Below are 21,983 nucleotides of genomic sequence, written 5' to 3'. Positions count from 1 at the left end.
GGATGTTATATTAACATAGTCACTCTGCTCTTTTTTGTATTAGTGTATTATTAGTTATTTATGGTTTTGGTTAACTGATCTGTACCTTGTCCCTTTCCATAAGCCACAAGACAGTTTAAATGTTAGTAAAGGTATCTCAAAATCTGGTTTTTGCTTATTTAATGGGCATTGTGCAGCAGGATGCACAGTACTCAGTGATGGAACAATGTTTAATGGGTTCAGATTCATCATTATAGAGCTGTTATTAGAAGAGAACTTTTCTCTGAGAACATTTCAGGACAAGTATTGCGAGGTGATTGTTTCCCTAGAGAAGAGAGTCTGATTTTTTTTTTATTATGTCACCTGTCTTAAGAGGACTTACATACTGGTACACAAATAGGTTGAAATTTCTGCCATCTGGCCAAGAATAACTGGTCAAAATAGAATATTAGGACAACTACTTATAAGAGACTATTTGAATGTTGGTTTTAATGTTTGTATAATAAAGAAATTGTTGCCTTGCTTAAAATGACAGTTTTGTATTTACCACTATACATTTTAGACAACCCCTGTATAAGCATTGAATTATTTTTATGGTCTTTTCTGGGTCTTTCAAGTAAGGCTGGACTGCTGGGATTCTTAAATTATCATTTGTAATCCTTGAAGCCACTTGCATGTTAAATAGGATAACTAGTTGTCCTAGCAATTCATTGTTCCCTCTTTGGCCTTGAATAGGATCATTTTAAAATTCCCATGGCAAATGTTCACATTTTAATTGCAACAGAACTGGTAGAATAACTGAGTTAGTAGAGTACCTATCAAGCACAGCAGCTCTGAGTTCAAACTCACTACCTGCAAAAAAGAAAAAGAGCATTTAATAGCAATAGCTACTTCAGAAACAAAATAAGTATGATATCAATGAAAAATGTCATATGTACACTTAAGAAAAGATTCAATAGCTGTCACAGTTCAAATACAACCATTGACTTTTTTCCTAGGTATAAGTCCTAGTTTTACATTTTCAGCCGTGTTTAAGCTGTAGAAAGAAAGGGGCAAATATTCACAGGATAGTATTTTAAAAGCAGTGTGAAATGAGATGGACCTCCATTGGGGGACGAATCAAGGCAAGATTTTCATTTCTATCCTTCCCTTAAGAAGATTTTCCAAAAGACAATTATATGCACTTTAGACATAACATCAAAAAGGAACTACAGAGCAGTTATTAGCCTCATGCTAAGAAGTAATTTCCCTTGATCACTGGAGACAACATGGTTCAATGTCTAATAGGCTGTTACCTTTTACATACTAGATGATGTCCTTGAGAAAATATATTGAAATAGAAAGAACAATCCCTATCAAAACAGCCAGTAGCGTTCTTTAGAGATAAATTCCTAATAATAACCATGTAATCACTTTATCCTTCACAAAAAGGAGGAGGGGGGCGTGAGGGAGCCGTAAGGACTTGGGAGGACAAAAAAAAGTGAAGATGAGGCAAAGGAGAATAATTACATGCCAATACATAAAGTGGCAAATTTATGTATCCTTCTTCCCATCCTCATCTTTTTATGTTTCTTCTAAATACAGATATATATATATGCTCTTTAATTATAATTTATGACTTTTAGAGAAGAAAACGAAGCACTGTATTATCCTAATCACAGGGAGAAACAGTTTGAAATGAATATTGAAAAATTTGTGATGTCCTTAGCAGCTACATACTATGTGACATGATAACATTGCCATTAGGAGTGATTATTTTTCCCATGACTGTTCTAAATAATAAAAACGAAAGATTACTGAGCTCCAGAAAATGGTCAGTGTATGTGTTACTGTTTTGCTATTTCTCACAGATTTAGTTGCACATTCACAACCATTATTACATCCTTTTCCTATGCTCATAGCATTTAGAAGGAAAAAGTCAAGTCAGAGTATATATAGACCAATAACCACACACAATGCATGAAGACTTTTGGGTTAGGAGAGAGAAGTTTCTATCTAGGAGTCAAGTTATCATCATTAGAATGGAACTCCTGTGTAGTTCTTTCTCTGCACTGTTCACACTTAATCTGGTGCCCTATGCATTGCACTACCATCTGTGGCGCTGGTCATATATACACTGATAGTCGGATCCTAGTTACTGCCCACAAGGCCCAAAATAACCAAATATTTTTCTTTCCTAATATATCTTTTAGAGCTCTTGAAACAGCATTGTTGTTTACGGTATTTAAGTGTGTATGTTTTCTTTTTTAATTTCATAGACAATTTGAAATGGTTATTCCCACCGAAGACTCTGTTATCACGGAAATGACATCAACGTTAAGAGACTGGGGAACCATGTGGAAACAACTTTATGTGGTAAGTAACTCTTTAATGACATGATGTTCTGGCTATGAGAAATAGCTGTGCAGTTTTTTGTGGGGTTTTTTTGTTTTGTTTTTTGGGGTTTTTTTGCAATACTGACTTTCAAACTCAAGGCCTCATTCTTCCTAGGGAGGCTCTCTGTACTTGAGCCAGGCTCCCAGCCCAAGAAATATGCAGAACATGAGTCAATAGCAATTAATATTTGAAAAATACTTGGCAAAATATTGTAGGTCACTTTCAGTCACTGGAGTTCCTTGGGGAATCAAGGACATCTATCCTAACAAGGCATAGTTATGTGATAAACCCTACATCCATTAAGTATAGGCTTTATACATCATTTTTAATACCATAGGATTACAAAAGAATTCTTTCTGATACCTATCCAAACAATACTGTTTAATGTGGGTTTAATGTTGGCCTTCTGAATATTTTATTTTTCAAGGACAAATAAGCTTTTTTTCTTTCTCTTTTTTTCTCCCTGGTAGTTTTGGGGTTTACAAGGCCTACATTCTACCACTTGAGTCATTTCCCTAGACCTTTTTACTTCCTTATTTTTTAAAAGGGTCTCAATTTTTATGGGGCCTGTGCGTTTCCTATTGATGCATTACATGTCTATCTTTTTATTGAATGAGCTCCCATCTTGTTGAATGTTTAACAGGGCTTATCTCAAACTTTGACCTTTCTGATCTTAGTCTTCTAAATACCTAGGAATACAAGCATGAGCTATCATGCATTACAATTTTAATGGTTGCATTATTTTGTAGTATTTTAAGTGGGTACACTGGAAATGACAACTTCATTGCCAGAATCATGAGAATATTTCATAGGTATATATGTATGTGTTCTTACTCACTAATTATAATTGATGAGTTTATTGAGCACAACTAGCATATTTCTTATTATAATAACTTATGACTTTATTAAGCACTAATACAATAGAAATCCTACAGGAAGTACTCTATATCCACTCAGAATAGTATATTTAAGTATAATATACCATATATTTTTCATATATATCTATATCTATAATGAAGAACAATTTACAATTCAGGCACAGTAAGAGGAAAACAGCAATAATAGAATAGAACAATTATATCAAGGGGAAAATTATGAAAATTTTATTTGTGGAATTTTTTTCATTTTGTGTTTTCAGACTTTCAGTTGACTTAGACAGGAAAACCTCAGAAAATGGGGAGACATTACTGCAGTGAGAAAGTGATCAAGTTGGGATTCTGGTTTAAATCTGTTCTTCTTCCTTTGAAACTCTGTATATATAAAAGTTGATTAGTAATGATGTGTTTGAGGAAGGTGAATGTTATTTCTTTTATTTTCAAAGAAGTTTATAGAACAACTTAATCACTTCAAGGAATATGTTCAAATTACAAAGATGTATTTGTCCCAAGAAACAATTTGAAGAAGCCTTCCAAAAGAAAAAAAATCCAAGTTACTGGTGCATTTTGGCATCTAAGCAGTTTATATTATCAGTTATATCTTAAGTACAATAGAGGATTTCATTTAGAAGTCACTAATGAAAATCCTTTGGTGGTGTTATGCTCCAGCCATACTCTTTTGGAGCTGGTCTCTTCAAGACTGACAGGAGAATCTAGAAAACAATCATAGACCTTTGATGAAGTGCTCATTAAAGATAAAGTAATCACCAAGTCAAGATAACTGACCTACAGAACTCTATGCTGTACTATTGACATGGAATATTTTTTGAAAATTATACTAGAATCAATATAAAGCCAGGCACTGGAGGCTTATGCCTGTCATTGTAGCTACCCAGGTGATGTGAGGACTATGGTTCTAAGTCAACCTGGGCAGAAAAGGCCATGAGACTTTTATCTCCAATTAACCATCAGAAAAATGGAATTGGTGCTGTGGCTCAAAGTGGCAGAGCACTAGCCTTGAGCAAAGAAGCTCAGAGACATTTCCCAGGAACAAGCCCCACAACTGACCTCCCCCACAAAAAAGCCCAACAACAACAAAGAATATAAATCCAAAGTGTTAATTTCATTTAAAGTAACATTATATGAGATTAACATGGACAAGGATACTGTTAGAAATGTTTTGACCATTAGTCCTATGTACCTAGCATAAAAGAATTATGATAGAATGTGTCCCATTAGTTGAAAAAGAACAATTGAGATTTTCCTTTACTGCAACAAAAAGTAGGAAAACAAAGTTTAATATTTTGTTAGTTCAGTCTTATCTAGCTATTTTTATCTATTTTTGTGTTGGGCGCTCCTATTTGGGGGACATAGTAGATTGAAAATGGATGCATTCTAAACTCTAGAAGTAATGTCTTCTAGTATCCTGAGTAATAACAAATTGAGAAACAGAGAGGGAGAGAGGGGGAAAAAGAGGAGAGATGGAAAGAAAACGAGTAACAGTTTCCCTGGATATGGAGTTGGCAGTCAGGTTTATAAGACACACAAAAAAACAAGTTGTAACCCAGAGATACCTGAGTTTCCCTGGGAATAAGCCTGCCTTGGCTCTTTTGGATCTTATATTTTGTCTTTCTCTACAATGCAAAATTATTTTGTGTCCAATGTTTTGTAGATGTTCATCAAACTAGAGTGTATTTAAGGTACTGTCCATATTCTCTTCTGATGGTTTGAAAGGACCTAGCTTCTACAAAGAAAGATGCCTGCTGAGGGTAGTAATTCTTTTAAAATTGTAAACAGTGTATAAGGTAATATATGACAGACATTTAGCAAAAAAGCACACGGTGGATGCTGGAGAAATACTAGTTACTCTGAGCAATAACATTGGCAAGGGTCTAAGTATATTCCAATTTTTTTTTTTTTTGCCAGTCCTGGGCTTGAGCTCTGGGCCTGAGCACTGTCCTTGGACTTTCTCAAGGCTAGAGCTCTACCACTTGAGCCTCAGCACCACTTCTGGCTTTTTTCTATGTATGTGGTACTGAGGAATCGAACCCGGGTCTTCATGCATGCTAGGCAAGCACTTTAACCACTAGGCCAAACTCCCGGCCCTATTCCAATTTTTTTTTTGCCAGTCCTGGGCCTCGAACTCAGGGCTTGAGCACTGTCCTTGTACTTTCTCAAAGCTAGAGCTCTACCACTTGAGCCTCAGCACCACTTCGGGCTGCCCCATTTGTAAGGAAATGGAAAGACTTAAAAAAAATCATATTAAGTGAAGTAAGCCAGACTCAAAGGAACATAGGCTCAATGGTTTCCCTCATTTGTCTTAATCAGTAGAAACCTTAGGCTCTCATAGCAGAGAATTGCAATAGAGCAAAACCTAGATACATAAGGCCATACAGTATGATGCTAAATGAAAGGACCTCTAGGATATAGAAACAAAAACCATATCATGAGTGATTGTTGTCCTTAATGTACTATGTTATCTCTCATATCTTTTGCTGTCCCTTTGTTATCTCATATTGTTACAGTATCTCACTTTGTTACCTGATATATTGGATATATGCGTATTTGGTTATTTGAAATTGGATAGGGAAGGGTGGAAAACAAGATGAGGGGTGGGGGTGGGGGGAGGGAAATGGGGACCAAGACATGAGAAAGGGTATCAATGTATGTGAACTAATGCACCTTCTATCTGGCGAATATAATGTAAGTCTTCTATTAATTACAATAAAAATATATGGAAAAAAAAAAGAAACCTCTAAACTGCTTTCCAGAGTGGCTGAACTAGTTTACATTTAATTTCCTTATATGCCTTTTTATTTTTTGACTTAGTGAACTTTTCTTTCCTTTTATTTCATTGTGAAGTTACTAATCAGTGTTAGTAACCTCAAAAAAAAAATTTAAGACCTTTCCTAGACCAGGAGTTTGGCCTAATGTAGGAGAGCTTGCCTAACATGCATGAAGACCCGGGTTCGATTCCTTGGTTCCACATACATAGAAAAAAGCCGGAAGTGATTCAATGGCTCAAGTGATAGAGCTCTAGCCTGGAGAAAATCCAAGAACAGGGCTCAGGCCCTGAGTTCAAGCAAGGACTGGCCAAAAAAACAAATTACCTAGCTAGATGCAGTGCCTCATGCCTGTAATCCTAGCTACTCAGGATGCTGAGATCTGAGGATCAAGGTTCAAAGCCAGCCCAGGCACAAAAGGACTTGAGACTTTTTTTTTTTTTTTTGCCAGTCGTGGGCTTGAGCTCAGGGCCTGAGCACTGTCTTTGGACTTTCTCAAGGCTAGAACTCTACCACTTGAGCCTCAGCACCACTTCTGGCTTTTTCTATATATGTAGTACCAAGGAATTGAACCCGAGTCTTTCTGCATGCTAGGCAAGCACTTTAACCACTAGGCCAAACTCCCAGCCAAGGACCTGAGACTCTTTTTTTTTTTTTATTGTAATTAGTAAAAGGGTTACATGATATTTGCCAGATAGAAGGTGCATTAATTCACATACATTGATACCCTTTCACATGTCTTGGTACCCATTTCTCTCCCCCCCCCACACCCCCCACCCATCTTGGTTTTCCCCCCTTCCCTATCAAATTTCAAATATCCAAATACAAATAAATTCAATATATCAGATAACAAAGTGAGATACTATACCAATATGAGATAACCAAGGGGCAGCAAAGGAGATGAGAGACAACATAGTACATTAAGGACAACAATCATTCATTATATGGCTTTTGTTTCAATATCCTGGAGGACCTGAGACTCTTATCTGCAATTAGCCTCTAGAACATGGGAAGTGGGGCTTGGCTCAAGGGTAGAGTGATAGCCTTGAGCTGAAGAGCTTGTGCCAGCGCCCAGGCCAAGTTCAAGACCCATGACCCACCCCCCCACACACACATACAAAAATAGTAAGAAGTAAATGGTCTCAATAAAGTGCTTTAGGAATTCAGAGGAGAGCAAGATTGTTTATGTCTCAGACTGTCAAGGACAGTATCCTCAAAAATGCTTCATGTACATCCACTAAATTTGTCTGACCTATACAATGATATGAAAGGTTCTCAAGACAACAGGGATTGGCAAAGCAGAAAACACCCTTTTTAAAAGTAAGAATTATATTACAACTCACTATCTTTTCCCATCACAGAAAGATTTGTTTTTTCCTTCAGTTCACAGCCCTAGTGGAGCTGTAAGGTAGGATAACATTAGTCTTTTCATGTCATAGTTTACTATTAATTTTTAAAGAAAATAAAGGTCTTACATCTAGTAAAGAAAGGAGTAGATACTTACATAAGATTTACCCTAGTGCTTCTTGGGTAAAAGATACATTTTAGTGTCAGTGAAGAAACAGTATTTGGGATGTTGGAATTTGGGCTCTGTTGGTTGCTAGCCAGTGGGTGATAGCATCAAGTACCAAATTCAACTTTAGGTCCAGATGAAAAAGAAAAAAAAAAAACAGTATTTATAAAGGAGTTTCTTATGGACCAACCCAAATTGTAAGAGTACTAATAACAGTTAATGCTTGATATTCATTTGAGGTTACACATTATTCTGGGATTTTAAATATAATGGCTCCTTTATCCCATTTTACAAAGGAGAAAAGCAGAAGGTGTTTAACAAAGTGACAAAGTAATTTTAGCCAGAAAGACAGAATTGGAATTGAGCTAAAGGTTAGTCCTCTCTTCCTGTTTGCTATCACTAATCCGTAAAGCAATCTTATAGGGAGATGATGCTTCCCTGGTGCACAGATGACAAAACTCACATTCAAAAGTCATGAAACAAATGAGTGGCAAATTTAAGGTACCTTTACAGTAAGCCACTGAGCTTTATTAATTTTATAGGAGATTTATCTCGAATTTGTATGGTTGCTTAAAAAATAAGAAAGGAAGCACCATTTTTTTCAAAGGTGTCAATACTGAACAGATAACTTCAAGTCAAATGAATCACCTTTCTATCATTTAATGAATTTGAGAGCCCCGTGTGCCCACCTTCTGAGGGGAGATCTAAATGAACAATATGACCATAATATAAAAAATAATTGGACATTTTCCATGTCTTTGCCTTTAGCTCCATGTTTCCGAAAAGTAAGAACAGATTGTGTGATAATTGCCAGATAAGACGTCAGACAGAGGTGAAAGTTTGTCTGAGTCATGAGGAATAGGACTTAAAGGAGCTCTTGAACTGGAAATTAAGGTAATGTATATCACACAGAGATTGGACTAAGCCAAGATATGGAGGTGAAGTAAGAAGCTGGACTAGAATATCTGTACTGAAATTTTAACATTGTAAACTTAGATGAGGAAAAGAAGGAAGGCACAAGTCTTAGAGGAAGCAATTTGTCCATTGAAAAGCCGCCTACCAAGCAACAAGAGCATAGAGGATCACCATGACTTCCCCCGTTTCCTTTACTTTTCGGTTACTCCACAACTCAGCATGAGGACTGACTGCCAGATCTTCATGTGTGTATTTCTTAGAGAAATGAAGGGGATCTCTTCCATCGGCTGTGGCATATTATGAATGAAATCCTGGATCTGCGGCGGCAGGTGCTTGTTGGCCATCTTACCCATGACCGGATGAAGGATGTGAAGCGCCACATTACTGCCCGCCTCGACTGGGGGAATGAGTGAGTACAGAACTTTACATGGTGCTTTCTAAGTGGGGACCCAGCAGTGGTGACACAGAAGTTAGCCAGCATGTAGTATGCTAATCACACCGGATTTTCCATTCCTCCATTTTCAGGAGCTTTGTGTGATCTGTTACTGTTGGAAGTCAAGGTACACACCGTCTATGTCTGATATGGGCACTGAGACACTGCTCTCCAGTGTCTGTGTGGTATGACAGTGCTCATGTACTCAGAGAAAATGGAATGTTCATTAAACCTCCTCATAGTTGTGGCTAAAATGAGTCTGACATAGGCCTTATGCTTGGCATATGTATATGGTTTTCATATCCACCTCTGCCTTGTCATAGTGAAGGTTACCGGTATAATGCAGAGGGAAAAACTGCTAAAAGTCTCTATGACATACGCACCACTGGGATCTTTTAATCATTACTGAAAGATGCTTACAGAATCTCAATCCAAACCACTTAGAGAAGAACTCAATAAAATGTTGTTCTTCACGGAGATTTGCTTTTAAATAAACATGTTATTAAAAATAACAGCCAAGCACTTAAGTAGTAAATCTAATCACTGAAAACTAAGATCAAAGCTAACATAATGACTATGAGTATTAATGTAGAAGAAATGAAAATGAGCCAACTTTGCATACACATCTTAGGGTTGTATAAGATCCAAGTTTAAGGCAGTTTGGAAATGTTCCTTAGTGTCCTGCAAGGCTCTCTCTCCCATTCTTTATTTTCCGCAAATATATATTTACTATTTGACTCTCAGAGTATCTTAGATTAAGGTGTGGGTGGGGGAGAAGGTAAGAAAATTAGTCAGAAAAGGAGAAAATAGCAGGATCAAGTGGCATCTTAATAAGTATGAAAGAAAAAAAACAAATATTAAAAAGTGGAATTCTGCTTCCTGTAACTATTGGAAGTCACTTTGTCAGAAGGAAGGTTTGAGATTTGTCAAAGTGTTCATTGCTATAGGTATGAAAACATGGATTTACTAACATACTTTAAACTTCCATCCCACCTAAAATACTTTGATATCTTCTTGAACCCAATATGTTTTTTATCTTTTTCCAGACAAAGAATAGATTTACTTATTTCTATATGATTCATTAATGTGAACAATAAAGCAAGGGCAGATGTACAGTGTCAGCTAAAGCACTGAACTAAGACTAAAACTTCTACTTTTTTAAAGACCAGAAAAAAAAATCTGAAACCTTCATTAAACTGAAAACACGTTGTTTTTGTTGTTGTTGTTCATTCTAAATTTCAGTGTTACATTCATGAAGGCAGTAGTGATTAAAGCATGAACTTATTTTCCCTTCCATTTTAATATTCACAGAAATTCAAAGGACATCATGGAACTCTATGTGTAACTGAAATGTTTATAGTTACTGTAATTCTGCATGAGGTTTTCAAATGAGAAGACCTCTTTGCCAAGTGCAGTATGGAACAATGAAAGTTTCAGGAATGCTGTCAAAAGAGTGAATTGAAGTCCAGGAGGTCTGAGAGCCTGCTCCAAGAGGGTACAATTGAAAACACATAGTGTCTCCTGGCAGATTAGTTTCGTAGCCATTGAGTTAGACTTTTCTTGTTATGTGTAATGGAATCACCATAGGAGAGGATACTAGAGCATGACTCTGGAATGTATTTCTTTATTACTTTGAAAATCCTCTGACTTTTCACAGAATTGTGATTGGCTGCTTATCATTATGCTGAACTTCCTTTAAAAGGCTAATTTTAAAAATAGAATGAAAGTTGAGTGAACTTATCAAAAATATAGAAGCCTATGGCTGTTGGCTCATGCCTATCATCCTTGCTACTCAAGAGGTTGAGAACTAAGGATTGAGGTTCACAGCCAACCTGGGGAAGGGGGGCGGGGTGGCGAATCCTAGAGATGCTGATCTCCAGTTATTCACCTAAAAGCCAGAAGTAGAGGTGTGGATAAAATGACAGTGTGCCAATCTTTAGTGGAAAAGGCTAAGGAAGAGCTTGAGATTTAAGCTCCAATTCTGGGGGGGGGGGGGAACATCAAAATATAGAATAGACAAGAAAATAATTTTTTTTAATTTAATGAAGGACGTTACGTAAAGGTAAAAGGATAAGAGAAGGACAACAAATCAGAAGAATCATTCAATGTGACTGAATCATTACTGCATTTTTAACATTATATAAGTTACACAAAAAGTTCATGTCAGGTTATGAGTACAATGCATCTTGATCAGTATCACCCCTATTCTTCTCCCATCCATACTCTTAAGTAACACAGTTCACTTTTATATAACATACACTGAATATAATGACTACATTTGCTCACCCTTCCCCCCATTCATGACTCCAATTGTTTTTCTTTTTTGTTATTGTAAAGATGGTGTATAAAAGAGTTACAGTTACATAAGTCTAGTCATGAGGATATTTCTTTTTGAACAGTGTCACCCCTTCCTTCCTTTTCTCCCAGTTTTTCCCTTCTAGTCTCCCTCCCCCACATGTTATTAGCTCATTTTCAATATAATGTGTACTGAGTATCACTGCTGAGTTTGTTAACATTTTGTTCTAAGACAAAAGGTACAGAAAGCAAAAACAGCCACAACAGAGAAAGGAAACAAACACCAAAAAACAAAATTACAAAAAAAAAAAAACCTCTTGTTTTCATTCCCTGGAGTTCATTTCAATGAATATCATTTTATATGATCATATACATATAGCTATGCATGACTCCATTTTTTACTTTTGTGACATCAGTTCTGTGGCTAGTTTATGGTAAATTGGCAGAACATTGATGTGTGAAAATACTCAGTATAGTTTGAAAATATCCCCAAATTTATACATTTTTCTGAACATTTTTCATTTTCCTTCCATTTTATTGAATAATTATTTTAAAAATAACTTATAGACTAGGGATGATATACTTTCTTTCTTTAAGTATAAATGTATTCCCTTTTTGATCTGTGATAAGTAAAAAGCAAATTTCGATAATTCCTTTGCCAGTTAGATTAAATCAAATTATATTGCAAAACTAGTTGTCAACACACAAATCTTGGGATGAATATGAATTTGATGTTCCTGGTCTCCAGTTTTATAGTAGACCATTGAAGAAAGTTCCTGCAGAAACATGGATGAAGGAGGAGATAACCTATCTTGTTCCCTAATGGAGTCAGCAAAAGAAACCTGAGATCCTTAGGCAGCATTAAAGTAGTAGTGCCTGTTTATTTTGCCCATAGAGTCTTATGATTTTGTTTGAATTTGTACCGAGATTATATGGGAGGCTGAATCAGTTTGTTCTTTCTTTTTGATCTCACAGAGTAGTTTAATAATTTAGTATCCTCTTACTCCTTTCAGCTCCTGTCTTCCTATATCCTGTGTGATCTTCTATTTTGTCTCTCCTTACCTTGCTTTATTCATATGTTTTGTAATCTACTACTCCAGTTATATTCTGTCCACTAACAAACTACAAACAATGTCTAGTTTATCCTTAGCTTATACTGTTAGACATTAACAAAACCAAATAGAAACAGATTCTTTTAATTGACTAGGACTTCAATATTCATAGAGAACTTGAAAAACTTCAGGCTTTGTGGGAACCATCTAGCAGGATGGTTCTGGAGCTCCTATCTTTTCTAGAACCTTCTGCTGTTCACCTTTCCTCATGCTCCAGTGATGTTGCTCAAGTGCCCTTGACATATTTTTTTTCCAGGTCCAATTCACAAAGAATGAATCTCATTAACAGTCAATACCTACTAGTCCTTTTTGAACTGAACGCTTAAAAATGACTGGCTGGTACTGACTAGCCTGTGCATCATTTGATGTAGGTCAGGTGCCACCAAGGGGAAAGAATGCCCAGATAAGTGTCTCATGTGCCCCTGTGTTATCTAGAGAAAAAAATAATAAAAGAAATTCCCATAGAAGCCACTTTAGAAAAGGCAGGCACTATGATTCCAATATACATTCTCTTTCCTTTCTTGAATAATCTCTCAGTAGCAATGTAGTCCCAATGTCAAATGACATCCTAGATCATAGTGCAATGATTCTGGATTGAAAGGGGACTAAGAAAAGGAAAACAGGACCAGATTATAATAGAATCCCTTGTGAAGACATGGATTTTTTTTAAGTAAATAGCTGTTCTTACATCCATTTGAAAGTTCGTACAGAAGAATGAGTATGTGATTTCTTTGAGTTTCTTAGTGAGTAATATAATTTAGAAAAAATGAGAAAGTATTTTAGTCTCAGAAAGATAGCATCTACTCTCAAGTGATGATCTTGTAATTTAAGAACAAATACCTTTCAGTTTAGCTGAGCAGTACTTGAAGTAGATACTGAATTAATAAATTTTATTTGTTAAGTTTTAATGAAATTTGAAGAGGGCATGGAGTTTCAGGATTCTTTTATTTTCTTCTTAATACAAAAGTAAGAAGGCTGTGGTTTCCTAATTGGAAGTTCAAGGCCGGAGGCTTCTATATTAGAGAGGGTGATGATGTGAAAGGGATACAGAATAAATTCTAAGATAAGTAAGTATGCATGAGACCTTTGGTAATTGATGGAATTCTGCCACACAAAGGGTGTGTCCACCTTGATTATATCCTGCCTGCATTATAAAAGCAGGCTGAAGCAACTGATATGATGTCTGATGTTATGGAAGTGAACAAAGTTGTATAACATTTTAATCATTGTTGCACTAGAGAGTGTTTATGTTACCAAGGTCACAAGAGAAAAACTGCTCAGAACAGGGTTTTCTGTACTTTCCTCTGTGCATGGTAAGATACATGAAATCATTTACCACACTTGGTACCTCTGAGGTTGGATATAACTTTGTCATGGAAAGTCATGTGTTAGTCATTATGACACTTGACACATGAAACTAAATCATTTTTCCATTCTCCATCTGGAACTATGTGTGTTTCCCCATTTCTGTTCCCTGCCTTTATTGGCTTTTTGTGATTGCCATATTCCAGAAATTGCCTTGAATGGACACTATACATTAGTCTCTAGGGTTTCACATTAGAAATATAGTAATTCTGTGTTAGAATTAGATCAAATCCTAAAAGCTGAACATGCTTTTTCTTGACCTTAGCTTCCAGAACTACATTGATTCTATCTCTCATTTCATCCCTACTTATACAAAATAGAAAAGCTTTTCTGGAAAGACAGGACCCACAAAGTTTCATTTTCTCAGTTTTGTCATCTTCTCTTTCTCAGTTTATGCTCAGTATCCAGCTTTGTAACTTGCCTACCTCAAATGGAGAAAGCAGTCATCCCTGTAAAACTATGAGTAAAAGAAACATGGAGGTTGATACATAGAGTTTCATGTCAACATAGTGGGAACAATTATAACAATATTATTTCATACTGGTGACCTTTCCTCCTCTGTAATTTATTTTCTAGACAACTGGGACTGGATTTGGTGCCTAGGAAAGAATATGCAATGGTGGATCCAGAGGATGTCAGCGTTACTGAACTATACCGACTGGTAGGCACAGAACACATTGGCCCACAGCCACATTTGCTAATTTTGTAGTTTCCATGTAATTCTTCATTTTTGCTTGATAATGTCAGAACAGAATGTTCCAAGTTTAATTTAAAGAGAGTAGAGACTTGAAAGTTGAGGTGACCATGCCCTGAGTACCATACTGAGACACTTTCTTCATCTTACAGTGATGTTATTCTTCACAGTCCTCTACTTATAAGCACTAAGAAGTAAATTGAGTTTTAAGTTCTTTTGAAAATCTTTGTATTTTCTTCCTTGTCTAGTGAAATGCTCACAAGTAGTAAGTCACACATACTCACCTGTCGTATTTCCAGACAGCACTTTAAATAATGGTACCCAGGAATGGTGCTCCAATATGTTAGCCCTCCTCCGGAAGGATCTTCCTCTTTTTAGCGTTCACTGCTATATTTTTTTGTGGGTCATGGGGCTTGATCTTGACCTGGTAGCTGTCCCTGAGCTCTTCAGCTTAACTACTGCCTTACTCCTGGGCCTGGGTGTTGTCCTTCAACATTTCAGATCCAGGCTACCATCCTACCCTTGAGCCAAACCCTACTTCCCATTTTCTAGAGGTTAATTGGAGATAAGAGTCTTAGGTTCATTTGTAGCCAGCCTGGCTTTGAACCTTGACCCTCAGATCTCAGCCTCCTGAGTAGCTAGGATTTCAGGCATGAGCCACCACACTCCGCTCACTTCTATTCTTGCTCCCCTCCAAAACCCAGTCCATTTCGCACGTCTGAAGCCTACTGATAAGGATAAACTAATTGATCAGATGACCTATCCTGACCTATCAGTTATTTGAGTATTTTGCTTAGTATCTAGGATCCTCAACCCTGATATAATCTCGCTTGGGTTTTAATATTGTATTTATAAATATGTATAAAATGTGACTGATTTCTTAATGTTAAGTAAGTTCTCTCTTTATTATAGAATATTATTTATTTTTTATTGTATTTTTTGTTGTGGGGTGATATATAGAGAGGTTACAGTTACATTTGTCAGGTAGTGGGTACATTACTTCTTGAACATTGATACCCTTTCCCATGCTTTTGGTTTTTTTTTTGTTGTTTCATTGTTGGGATAATGTATAGAGGGGTTACAGTTACATTCACCAGGTAATAGGTGCATTACTTCTCACGCCTTGATACCCCTTCTCATGTTTTTGTCCCCATTTCCCTCCCCCCACCTCTTCCCAATCATCTTGTTTTCCCTCTTCCCTATTTCAAACAAACAAATAAATATATATACAATATACCAGGTAACAAAATCAGATACATGGGATGATTGTTTCTTTGAGGATTTGTTTTTGAGAGATTCAGTTTTTTGAGCTGTAGGTATATTTTAGATATGAGGCCCTTGTCTATTGTATGCCTAGTGAAAATCTTCTCCCACTCTGTGGGCTTTCTATTTAATTTGACTAAGCACTCTTAAATGCTAAATTAGAGAAGATTGTTGAGAAGGGCTTTCAAAGACTATCACCTTAAGTGTAATTTTACTTGAATGTCCTTACTACTACATTGTGCCACAATAGTCCTGAGAGGAATACCTCACAAAAAGAGCAGATTAATATTCTTGTAATCTTCACTGGGTATGTAGCTTACTAGTAGACTGCTTCCCTAGGATACATGAAGCCCTGGATTCAATTCCTCAGTATCACATACATTGAAAAAGCTGGAAGTGGCTCTGTGGCCCAATTGGTAGAGTGCTAGCTTTGAGCAAAGGAAGTTAAGGGCTAGTACACAGGCTCTGAGTTCAGGTCCCCAGATTGGCAGAAAAAGAAAAAACTTGCTTCTTTTAGGGTAGCTTTCTAAGCTTATAGTACTTTTCTGAGAATAGTAAAGTACTCTTAACTTGAAGATTATATGTGAAAATGGAGAAGTCCACTGGGGTTGTGACTGATTTGAAATGTCATAATATCACTTTCTATTTTTTTATTTTTCCACCATCTGTTCAGATTATCTCTGTGCTCTTTGGTAGAATACATTCTGCTTTTCCAGAAGATTCCTTTACTGACCACAGAACGATTTTTTGATAGTTATGCCTTAGTGATACCTGTGCTAAGACAGGGTGTTTGGCTCATGGTTAGGGGACAAAAGAAATTGGAAGGAGATAAGGATAAAGCAAGAACAAAAATAAGAACTTTGCAAGCTACACTCATCACTATTCTGGGTGTATAAACTATACTTTGTAAATTTGTAAATTTCATTTATCAGTCAGATCTACTGTCCTACCTTTGTTTATATAGTCCATTGTTTTCCTACTTCTAAAAAAAATCTCTTAATTTTCATTTTCTTCATTCAGATCTACTGTCCTACCTTTGTTTATATAGTCCATTGTTTTCCTGCTTCTAAAAAAATCTCTTAATTTTCATTTTCTTCAGATTGCACACTGTCATCTCTTCCCTCTCTTGTGCTCAGAATAATCTCATCTGGTGCTTTTATACTGAATAAGCAACTCAGTCGATATTTTTTCCAGGCCATTATGGTAATATGAATGAGCCATGGTTGTAGTTACAGACAACTGGATTTGTGCTCTACTCCCTGAGCCTTGATTTTTTCATTTACTCAGTGGAGAAATATTTTTTCATGTTTTTAAATAAGAATGCATGTAAAGTATCTTTCATTGACAGATATTTGCAAAGCACTTAAATGTTCACTCCAATTTCCTTTCTCATCTTTATTTCATATGCATTAGAAAGACAACCATGACAAGGATAATTGATATGCTAAATTTTAGTTTAGATTTGGCTGTTCTAAATGAAATGAATAATAAAAGCTGACACATGACTTCAATTTAATTTAGCTATAGAAGCAGGGAGCTCTAAGTTGGTTTATGGCTTATGAAAAAGGCACAAGCTCTTTACATGTTTACATCTTTTATGCACTGTATAACCTCCACCATCAAGTACAATATAGTTAAAGAGTTGTAGGACAAGAACTTCTCTCATTGAATGAGCCTTCCTGGAAATGCTTTGCAACACTCACATATGTAGCTCATTGACAGAGCATAGTCACACCTGAAGGGTTAGCAGAGGATGTTAGATGTTTGATGAGGAACTAAATCAATGTTACTTTCCCTAGTTCAACTGTCTGTGACTTTGTCTATTGTTTTCCTTTAGCATGTATTTTACATATTTAAATATTCCAATTTATTGGTGGTGGCTCCCTTGAGTGAAGTGGTGATAAGATTCAGGATTTCATGTAAATTGATTGATTAATGATAACTGCCTTGGTGAGAAAGACAAGGAAGATTTCAGAACTTTTAGCTCTGATTCTAGGCCTAAGCCTTCATTTTGCAGATGAGAAAAATAAAACACCATGATTTTGCATGAAAATTTATTTTCTTCTCATTAGCAATTGCATTTTACTTTTTATGAATCAAAGACAATACCAAGGAACACCCAGTGTTTATAAAGGACATTCTCTTCTTTAAGATGACTGCTTTTTGAAGTTCCTATTTGTTTTCTGGCTGGCAATAATCAGGCCCTTTGTCTTCCTGCCTTTTTTCTTGTAACATGCAAGTGACTGACTGCATTGTTGTCACCAGGAAGAGTTGAGAAAAACTACCATCACTTGTTTTTGTTGTTTGGCAGGGTTTTTTTTTTCCTTTGTTTTAGTTTTTTCTTTTGCCACTTTTGAATGAAGGACCAAGGCATGAAGGTAAAATGGTCCATAGTTGAGTTCTCTCTTGTCAGGGTCATTCGAAACATAATCTTTACATCTTACTGCATTCATAGTATATCATTAGGAAAAATGTCTTGCTTTATGTTTTTGCTAACCCTGTTAGCAAATCTTTCTTAACTAATTATGCTCATCTAAGCGGTAAAAGCACTAACCCTGGCTATGTTAACGTATGTCCACTTTGAAAATTTGGAGTGGTGCCAAAAGCCAATCTCAAACCTCTGTCAATAAATAGAAGCTAATTAGGTAGATTCCCTCATTATTTAAGCACACAGAATAGCTTTTGAGGAGTATTTTATGTTTTTATGGGATCGTGTTATCTTCTTGCTTTCTGTTCTTTCTTAATGGGTTCAACTAATGGAAACCAGTGATGCTAAAATGGGGGTTAGTGCCTCACAGGGTACAGAAGAAGTCTGAAGATAGTTTTACTTATTAAATAGAAGATGGGGGAAAAAGTAGGCAAAAGCCAGGAATAATTGCTAAATAACCTTAGAGCCAGAACAATCCTCGTAATAAATATTTAATGCAAACTGTTAACAGGATAGAAGGTTGGGAAACCCTGGTGCAGTTAGTCAGTTCTTGTAATAGGTAATGTATTATTTGAGCATTAGGTACTAAAGTCAGGGAAATCTTTGGCTGAACCCATTTTCTTTTCCTAATAAAGGTATAATTAAACTGTTAAGCATGTATAGGGTCACAAGTAGATACATTTGTAGCCATAAATTCTTTTAACATGGATTTTAGTTTTTGTAATTACCAAGTTACCATTCTTAAAGTGTGGACTTTTTACTTTTGTTATTATGGTATTATATATAATGAAATTTTTAGCAGTTCCCCAAAGTAGTAAAGAGATAAAAGCAAATGATCATAACCTACTGAAATCCATATCCATCCCAAACCTAGAAGTGTGGTGCATAATGGGAAAGAGAGGGGAGATTTCAATGCCTGAATATGCCAGATATGACAGTCCATGTAAGAGACTCCAGCAGGCTTATTACTAGAATGCATGCAAAAACCAGTGGTTCTCAGTCAGTAATTAATTATTGAAAATATGTGACAATACATTTTTCTGTGTGCTGTTATTTGCACCTCTCTGCATATGATCATTATCAGTGATTCTTAACCTTCATTGCCCATTAGAGCCACCTGGAGAACGTTTAAAACCATTCTCTGGACCTCCACCCCCTAGAAATTCAAATTTAATTGTTCTGGAATAGGACCTGGGCATAAGTATTTTTTAAATGCTCTCTTGGTGACTCTGAAGTGCAGCCAAGGTTGAGAACCACTGATCTAGATATATTGAATTCTTTGCATGAATAAGAGAGCTATGTTTTTCTGTCAGTTCTTAGTGATATCATGATTGATGCTGGAAGCTTTGCACTCTTTGAATTCAAGAACAGACACCTCCTTGAGGTCAGCCCATTTTTTTAATACTCTTAAATCTGTTTCTCTAGCTCTGTCCTTTAGCAGTCATTCATTTCTTCAGAGTAGCTTGTGTTATGTGACCCTTTTGAGTATACACATGTTAAACTTTATAGTGTTACTCAGCAATTAAGTTAGCAGTTCTGGGGGAAAAAGACTTCTTCTGTGACAAAAAGATATGTTTTGTAAATATGTGATACTTTTATTTTAGTGAAAAGAATTTTTAAAGCACCATATAGAGCCCTTCATAGAAAACAAGATGGAACTATGCTTTTCTTCCCTTACATTTAGATTCTTTTTCTCCTTGAACTATTTCTAATACCTATGAGTAATTCATGTCACAGTACTGAGATACACATTGAAAAGAATATATTTACCCTTCACTTTTACAGAGACAATATGCACTTTAGTATAAAGAAATTGCTGATGCATGTGGTAGATTACTTTTTTTCTTTTTCTCTTTTGTTTTTCAAGTGGACAAACTAAAAAGTTTGAAAAAAACTTCCTGTGATATTATGCTGTGTCATTTAGAACTATAAGCTGTAAAGATGTTCTTTTAGTTTGAAAAATTGGTCAGTCATTCAGTAATAATTTTTGAACTCTACTGAGAATCTTTTTTTTTATTGTCAGGATAATGTATAGAGAGGTTACAGTTACATTCATCAGGTAGTAGATGCATTATTTCTCACACATTGATACCCCTTCTCATTTCCCTCCCCCACCCCTTCCCAATCATCTTGTTTTCCCCCTTCCTTTTCCTATTTCAAATATATAATATATACAATATACCAGGCAACAAAGTCAGATACAGTAACCACATAAAATTAACCATAAGGGCAGAAAAAGAGAAGAGAAATAACAGTAAATTAAGAACAACAATCATATAAGATAAAGCTCTTGTTTCCATATCCTAGAGTTCATTTCAGTTAGACTCATCCTATATAACCTTAGGTATGTAGGTCTTGAGATTTATAATCCTCTGCTAGCAGAGTCCTAGATGTGTACTAATTATTACAGATGAGGGGAACCATGGAGTCTATGTTCCTTTGGGTCTGGCATACTTGACTTGATAGGATTTTTTCCAAGTCTTTCCATTTCTTTACAAATGAGGCAATGCCATTCTTTCTGATGGCAGCATAGAATTCCATTGTGTATAAGTACCACATCTTCTTGATCCTCTTCTTGAGAGGCATCTGGGTTGGTTCCATATCTTCACTATGGTAAATAATGCTGCAATGAACATTGTTGTGCTAGTGGCTTTAGTATGTCCTTGTTTGTGGTCATTTGGGTAAATCTTTAAAAGATTGTAAACATAGAAATGGGGTTATAAGCTCTCCCATTCCCCCAACAAGGCTATACCGTGGAAATAAAATATCCTATATTAAAGTGATTTCTTTTCAATGGCAAGTGATTTAAAAGAAGTGACTACTCTGTGAGATGAAATTGGTGATTCTTCCCTTGCTTAACACCTGTTCTGTTAATGCACAGGCCTTTCTAGGTGCTTTTTCTGTCTTATCTTCCAACATTGCTACTCAAAGCATGGTCCAATGACACTTGGCTAAACTATGAACTGTTAAAAAATCATGCCAAGTATATAATTGATGAGCAAACAATTAGAAACCTTTAGAACTTTCTGACATTGCCATGACATTTTTTTTATCTTATTTTATGAAAATACCAAAGTATCAAGAGCAAAAAAATCTTGGCCCTCTTTTAAGCAGTCTGGGGAGTCTTGTTCTAGAGGAGTTATAATCCCTCCGCCTTTTACTCTCAGCTACTCTGCCTTTTTTCCAGGAAAGAGTTTGACCCAGACTATGGTCAAACCCCAGTTTTTACTTTCCCAATAATGCATATTTTCTCTTGCATTCATCATAGTTGTGGTTGTGTGTATGTAAAACATTTCTATATTATCTTCCTCCTTGGAGGTGTCATCTCCCTGACAGCATGGACTATTTGTGCATTTGCTCATTATTATATTCCCCAGTACTCACTATAAGGTAGATAGTTCACCAATGTATGTAGGCAGATTGACCTTCCACAAATTCTCCTCACCACCACACACCACATCACCACCAAATCACTCACTACCTTGTGTTTTAGGAGCCATTGTTTGTTTCAGACCATGCTAATTGTGTTTTTGTTGGGATGGGGGTTTTTCTTTCAGATGGAACATCGGCATAGGAAGAAAGATACCCCAGTCCAGGCTAGCAGTCACCACCTCTTTGTCCAAATGAAGAGCCTGATGTGTTCCAACCTGGGAGAGGAGCTGGAGGTCATCTTTTCGCTCTATGACAGTAAAGAAAACCGACCAATCAGGTAACTACACAGGGAGATAAAACTTGCATTACTTAAATGTTACAATGGTGAATATTTGTGTGTGGCAATATTTAAGGTACATCACTGCATAAACCTTAATTCCATCAGCCTCAGTTTTCTCATCTTTGAATCTCTTGATTTTCTAACTTGCCTACTTTCCAAGTGTTTGCACAAGTGTTGGTTGGATAGTAGCTGCAAATGTCTTTGAAAAACTTACAAGGAGCATACAACCATAATGATTTA

At 36.2% G+C, this 21,983-nt stretch overlaps 1 protein-coding gene across 1 annotated transcript in view; it reads left to right on the top strand.

Moving 5' to 3' along the window:
- The window catches only part of Dock4 (dedicator of cytokinesis 4), a 440,321-nt gene that overhangs the window by 206,045 nt on the left and 212,293 nt on the right, over positions 1–21,983 (top strand). Inside the window, exons 5-8 of the mRNA XM_090333045.1 lie at positions 2,238–2,334; positions 8,702–8,850; positions 14,223–14,307; positions 21,589–21,740. Coding sequence (XP_090189171.1) covers positions 2,238–2,334; positions 8,702–8,850; positions 14,223–14,307; positions 21,589–21,740 — 483 coding nt within the window. The remainder of the gene's footprint in view (positions 1–2,237; positions 2,335–8,701; positions 8,851–14,222; positions 14,308–21,588; positions 21,741–21,983) is intronic.

This window comes from Megascapheus bottae, chromosome 5, assembly GCF_031878675.1.
Source record: "Megascapheus bottae isolate mThoBot1 chromosome 5, mThoBot2.hap1, whole genome shotgun sequence".
NCBI classification, from domain to species: Eukaryota; Metazoa; Chordata; class Mammalia; order Rodentia; family Geomyidae; genus Megascapheus; species Megascapheus bottae.
This window is presented reverse-complemented; position numbering and strand designations above follow the sequence as displayed.